Source organism: Gymnoscopelus braueri, assembly GCF_963280865.1.
Source record: "Gymnoscopelus braueri genome assembly, chromosome: 13".
NCBI lineage: Eukaryota > Metazoa > Chordata > Actinopteri > Myctophiformes > Myctophidae > Gymnoscopelus > Gymnoscopelus braueri.
Genome location: NC_137615.1, coordinates 10,594,058 through 10,601,179, shown reverse-complemented (window position 1 = coordinate 10,601,179; position 7,122 = coordinate 10,594,058). Strand labels below are relative to the sequence as shown.

At 44.1% G+C, this 7,122-nt stretch overlaps 1 protein-coding gene across 1 annotated transcript in view; it reads right to left on the bottom strand.

Moving 5' to 3' along the window:
* stx1b (syntaxin 1B) overlaps nucleotides 1-7,122 on the bottom strand; it is a gene marked incomplete at its 3' end in the record, with an annotated part of 82,542 nt that overhangs the window by 6,798 nt on the left and 68,622 nt on the right. Inside the window, exon 5 of the mRNA XM_080446769.1 lies at nucleotides 2,712-2,785. Within this exon, the coding sequence (XP_080302895.1) occupies nucleotides 2,712-2,785 (74 nt within the window). The remainder of the gene's footprint in view (nucleotides 1-2,711; nucleotides 2,786-7,122) is intronic.

Genomic DNA, 7,122 nt, shown 5'->3' with positions numbered 1-7,122 from the left:
TGCTTTGATGGTTGAGGTTGACGGACATGTTTGTGTGTGTCCTCGTACATAGTGTATGTAGGCTATTGTATGTATGTGAAACATTTACATCGCCGCTATTTCCCGATCAATGCAAATAATGTCATGAGGACATGAATGTGCTTTTCAAATCATGTCATCATGTGTGTGTTTTATCATTGCATCATCTCTGAACTGGGATGTGCAATGCTGTCATTGTGTCAAGTGGTGTTTGATTGTGAGTTCATTGTATCGTATCAGGTTTATTTTTATCTAACACAATGACTTAGTTTTTCCATGAGAGGCAGAAAGTCTGTGTGTTGTTTTGTGCATCTGCGCGTGTGCGTGTGCGCGTGTGCGTGTGTGCGTTCCCTCACTGCCATAAGAACAGACATTATGACGTTAGGTAAGTGCTGATACTGCAATGCCTGGGGGTGGCTGCCACAGTTCCCACTCTCCACCACAGGGTGGCAGGGGGGAGCTCGCTGACACAGAGACAAGTAGCCAATGACGGCACAGAATAATTCAGGGTCAAATGAAACATGGTGGTGGTCTGCATAGCAGATTTGCGTTGATTAAATGAACATCCCTGCTAAAACAATGCCATTTACTGAGCTGTCTTCTTTCATGAAAACTAAAACAAAGGAAATATTCAATAAGAATTAAACTGCATGAATCATTGAGGGTGAATACAAATAATTATTTTGAGGATATAGTGTCATATACCACAGGTTAGACACGTCAGGGGCTACCGCACATGCTCAGTATGGTTTGTTAAAGAGACAGCTACATTATTCTCTTTAAAACTGCAACTACCATGATGCACCTTGGCTCATGTTACTACGTACATCATGTTACATATGAACAGCATGACCACATCTGTCTTTTTTCCACAACAGAAACATTGCACACGTCCAACCCTCATGTTCATACAACGCAGCACTGTAGCACACACTCTCCCATAGAGGATCACTGCACTGCACTAGGATTAAAACAGTTAATCCAACTAATCAATTTAATCAATGATAAAAGATAAATAAATCTATAATCAACAATTTTATCAAATAATTTATTAGTAATCTATCCCCATTTAGGGCATGTTTTTAATAAGCGAAACGTTTCCAAAAAACAGTGAAAATAGCTGAAATACAAACGCTGATATTTTCACAATAATTTTCTGTACGACGAAGAATAAAATAGGGCTCCTCGATTATTCGATGAATGGAAAATGTAATCGACAGAACAACCGCAAAGAAAGTCATCAAGAGTCGCAGCCAGTGTCGCCATGTCCGCTTCTTATAAGCGACTGTAAAGTTTTTCTGTAAAGTCGCTTGTAAATATTGGTAGGTGCGGGTTGTGTTTTTTTTTTGGGCTTCTTTCTAAAGTGTAGTTGCTTATTTGGGTCTTGCTTCCTAATGTTGTTTAAACCAGTGGTATACTGGTTATCAAACATTTTCATGTCAAGGACCCCCCAAATGAATATGTATTTGTCCACGGATCCCCATCTGAAAACATTTTGTGACCCGTGTACCAGATTTGTGTAAAAAAAAATACTTTTTTTTCATCACCTTTTTCAAGATAATATAAACATTTTTAAATAACGAAAAATCGACAAGCTCATAACACGTCGCATCGCGGCGCGCTGTAAGCTTGTAGATCGCCTATTTTGAAATATCCGATGTATATAGGTTTAAAGTGCTCATGTGGCTTATAGTCGCTTATTTTGGGGTTGTTTTCATAGACCTAGTTGCTTATGTCTCTCGCAAAATCTGGCAAGACTGGTCGCAGCCCTACAAAGCAGCACAAACTCTCATTCACTGGACCACTGCACTGCACTCACTGCACTCACTGCAGAACTCTGGAGGATCCACCGCATCCCTCCTCCATCTCCTCCCTCTCTCCCTCTCTCCTCTCCCCCCCCCTCCTCTCCCTCCCCGCCCACCCACCTCCACCCTCTCATCTTCTCTCCCTGCACGATTTGTGTGTCTTCATGTCCCATATATCAATGGTGATTGAAATTCTTTATGAGGAATAACCCCCTTGAGATGTACTGTGTAGCATCTCGTTTTCGAGGGGCTCCTGAAGACAATGATGCAATGTATATATTATCGTTGCTGTCGGGCAGAAACCTCTTATACCTCTATATTTAAACGTTTTGTGTTTTTTTCTTAAACTAATGCCCTACTTGATCAGACTACACAGCGTCACACAAAAGTATCAAAAGTAGCAGATAAATAAGCCTGAAACGCGATGCGTTTCGATGCGTTTACAATTCTGTAAAATGTATGAATGAATGAATATTTCATTATATGATATACTATATTTAATAAATACCCTTTGTTTTGCGGTTTTCATATGATGCATTATGATGTCTCACTACAACCTGGATCAAATGAGTTTGTCGCAGCACTAGTGCCCATTCTGAAATATGTCATGACGCGTGTCAGTGGACTTGCGTTGCTAGGGAACAGCATTGGTCCGAGTTAGTTACCTGTGTCAGCTACTGATATCCACAAACACTGCACTCGGGAAATAAACTTTAACCACTTAAACCCCACCATCCGTATTGTGGGGAAAGCTTTAGCTGAAAACAGCGGAACGTCAAGTTTACAACGCGCCGCGCTGCTGAGGTATAGGAGGGCGTGTCTTAGTTGTAGGAGGGCGTGTCTTAGTTGTAGGAGGGCGTGTCTTAGGTGTAGGAGGGCGTGTCTTACCTGTGTCTTGCGGATCCTCAGGTCTGCCGATGATCTGTTCAGCCCCTCCTCCTGTTCAATGCTCTGCTCGATGGCTGGGATGGACACACACACACGCACACACACACACACACACACACACACACACACACACACACACACACACACACACACACACACACACACACACACACACACACACAGTCATACATAGATTAATTAATATAAAAGCTATTGCATTTTCTAGTTGCATAAACAAGTGATTGATTGATTGATTGATTGAATACTTTATTAACAGTTTGCAAAAAGTACAGCGGTACAGTTATACAATGATGCTAAAAGGATAACACAAAAAGGTGCTCTTTTATGGCGGCTTTGGGAGACACACGTTTTGATGGCTGTTGGTATGGGCGTTCCACATTTTGGTGGCAGAATAGTAGTGATGCAACAACATGCACATAATCACATCTAAACCTGGGGTGTATAAAGACCAAACCATAGCAAAACACCCCCAGTCCGGCATTAAGGTTTCCAGCATGCTCTGGACTGTGTGTTCACTGTTGTCATCAAGCAACTGGTACATTTATCACATGAACAACAGCTCTGCACCGCTGCAACAGGTTGAGGGTTCTTTGACTTGCTCAAAGACACACAGGGATTAACAACGCAACACCCGGTAAGTAACACTCTGATAATAATGTTCTGACTCGTTGAGGATCAACTGAACGCACCGTTTAGTATGAACTTATTTGTGATTGGACGGAGCTGATGTGTCAGGTCATTGGTTCTCAAAGTGGGGTCCGAGGAGGTTCCAGGCCCCCCCCCCCCAGCCCCCCCTGTGAGCTTGTACATCTGCTATTTTAAAAAAAATAATTAATTCATTAATTTGAAAAAAAATTGAAAATGTTTTTTTTTAACATAAATCTTCTCTTCTGGGGGTCCCTGGCACAAAACCTTTTCAGATGGGGGACCCTACCTCATATATATCAATTTGGGGTCCTTGACATGCAAAAGTCTGAGAAGCACTGTGTTCGGTGACGGTGACGCTGCAGTCTCAACTCGGATCAATGACGGATCATTCGTTCCTGTTTACATGACTGATTCTTCTGGCTTCAGGATATTGAATGTTGACACACGGATCTCTGTCTCTGCATCTCTGTCTCTCTCTCCATCTGTCTCTCTCTATCCAGCTCACCAATTATTCCACCTCTCTGTCCACTCGTTCTCCAGCTGAACCCACCCCCCCCCCCCCCCCACACACACACACACACACACACATTGCGCTCAGAGTGTCTGTGATGTAATTGAGCAGAAAGCGGCAGAGAGAGCGAGGGAGAGAGAAAGAAAGAGAGAGCAGGAGAGAAAGAGAACGAGGGAGGCATCAAAACGACAAGAGAAGGGGTTTGTAACAAAGTGATAGAGAGAGAGAAGAGAGAGAGACATACTAAAAAGAGAGAGAAAGAGAGAGGGATCAATAGATTATAGAGCAGTGGAATGCTACTCAGCATTCCGTTGCCCCCTCACTCCTCCTCTCTCTCTCTCTCTCTCTCTCTCTCTCTCTCTCTCTCCTCTCTCTCTCTCTCTCTCTCCATCCCTGCAAGTCTTCTGAGGAAGGATTCTACATCAAAGCAGTAACCTCTCTCTCATCTCTCTCTCTCTCTCTCTCCCCTATCTGTCTCTCTCTTTCTCTCTGATCCCTCGCCTGATCCCATAGCTTCCTCTCCTCTCCTCTCCTCTCCTCCTCCTCTCCTCTCCTCTCCTCTCCTCCTCTCCTCCTCCTCTCCTCTCCTCTCCTCTCCTCTCCTCTCCTCTCCTCTCCCTCCCCTCCCCTCCCCTCCCCTCCCCCCTCCCCTCTCTCCTCTTCCTCTCCTCTCCTCTCCTCCTCCTCTCCTCTCCTGCAGTAGATACCTCACTCAGTATCTGTTAATGTTCTAATCTGTAATCATCAGATTAAAAACATTTTTATTTCTTCCTGTTCGCAGATGGCAGATAATGACATCATCCATCCGTACACTATTGATCGCAATGTTTTGTTGTGATAATTACAGGCATCGATTGGACCGCCGTCTCTTCACAGGAGCCTCCAGACTCGTCTGGAGTTGAAATTCATGTCATTTTAATAATGGATGAAGTAATGCATCAGGCTCCCGACTTCAGACCCTGTTGTTATGGTGTTGATGGGAGGCTTGACCCACAATAGACATTTTGATTTCTCTTTCCTGCACTGAAAGATCCAGTGGTGTAAAGTGTAACTAAGTACATGTACTCAAGTGCTGTACTTAAGTACAATTTCGAGGTATTTTTTACTTTACTGGAGTATTTCCAGTTTTCAGTGCTTTTACTTCTACTCCACTACATCCCAGAGGCAAATATTGTACTTTTACTCCACTACAATTATTTGAAAACTTTAGTTGCTAGTTACTTTGCAGATATAAATTATTACATTATAAAACATACATTAACCACTTTAGCCCTATTTTATACCTATAGGCTAATTGAAAATAGCCGATCTACAAGCTTACAACACGTCGCATCGCGACACGTTGTGAGCTTGTAGATCTGCTATTTTCAAAAATTTTAGTACGTTTACTTTTGGTACTTTGAGTATATTTTTATACCAATACTTTTGTACATTTACTCGAGTACATTTTGAATTCCGGACTTGTAACAGAGTACTTCTACATTGCCAGTATCGATACTTCACTTAAGTAAAACAATTCAGTACTTTTTTCACCACTGGTGGTTAGATGGGTGGGCCATTTTAAAGTGGGCCATAGTCAAGGGGGCCATTCGCTGCGTGGTTGTCCACAGAGTGTTGGTGTGTTCACCGTTAGGACATTGTTGTGTTGTTGGACACACTGGTTAACACACACACACACACACACACACACACACACTGTTACATAACAGCATCCAGAGGAATGTTGCTTCCTTGTGCGTGCATGTGTGTGTGGGCGCGTGCGCGTGCGTGCCCACGTGTGCGTTGGTCTTTGTGTCTGCTGTGTCTCCTGTCCGCTCTAGTGGAGCCATGACTCAGCAAATATCACACACGCACACATACGCACGCACGCACGTGTACACACACACACACACACACACACACGCACACACACGCATGCACGCACGCGCGCATGCACGTTTGGGGACATTGCATTGACCTACATTCATTCCATATCCTCTAACCTTATGAAACTTCAGTTAACGTCTAATTGGGGACAGCCTATTATATTCCTCATCTGACATGATGACCCTAAACAACTGGTTTCCTGTCCGACATTTGTACGCAAATGTTGGACATTTGTGGCCTATGCCACCAATGTCCAATTATAGCTCGGCCTATAGCTCACCAGTGCTGTTAATCATACAGTATATGGGCTTGTGTGACTGTCTGTGTACACATGCATGTGTGTATTGTGTGTGCGTGCGTGCGTGCGTGTGTTTGTGTGAGCTTATAAGCGAGTGTGTTAGTGCTGTGATGTGTGTCTCCCTTTGTGTCTGACTGCAAGCCCATGGCTTGTGCTTGCGTGTGCGTGTGCGTGTGCGTGTGCGTGCGTGTGTGTGTGTGTGTGTGTGTGTGTGTGTGTGTGTGTGTGTGCGTGCGTGCGTGTGTGTGTGTGTGTGTGTGTGTGTGTGTGTGTGTGTGTGTATGTGTGTCTCCTGGCTGTTCACATTAAAGCAGTGATGTCCTTGAACTCTCTTAGCGTGATCAGACACTGCTGTACTGCTGTGTGTGTGTTGTGTGTGTGTGTGTGTGTGTGTGTGTGTGTGTGTGTGTGTGTGTGTGTGTGTGTGTGTGTGTGTGTGTGTGTGTGTGTGTGTGTGTGTGTGTGTGTGTGTGTGTGTTTTTCAGAGAAAGACAGAAAGACAAAACCCTTCCTTTTCAATTGAATAGCTGGAAGCTCACAGTCTTGTGTGTGTGCGTTCGCGTGCATGTGAGTGTGCTTGCTTGTGCACACCCGCGCGTGTGTGTGTGTGTCAGGGTGGGGGGCATTGTACCAGCATCACATGTATGTTGGTCCTCCAGATTAAAGTGTTCCCAGCAGTGTTAGAATAGTGTGTGTACTCTTACATTCTAGATCAGGGCTACTCAACTTAAGATGGCTCAGGGGCCACTCAGCAAAATACCAAAAGTCCAAGGGGCCGCCAGCTAAAAATTTTGGATTTTGTAACACACACTACACATTGTTATTGTTATAAGAAAATGTACTTTTTGACATCATATTGAAAGTGTACCTGTTTACTTTGTGTGTATGTCCAGTGGCATCAGTTCAGCAAAAGCTAAGGTATGGCAAGGTTAGGGTTGCCAACTCCCAGAGATTGAATTAACGGACAGTCGGACACCTATCCTGGGCGCGCGGCGAAGCCGTGCGGCCGGAAAAAATTGGGGGTCAAACCCCCCCAAAAAAACGAAATGCATAGAAAACTATGCATT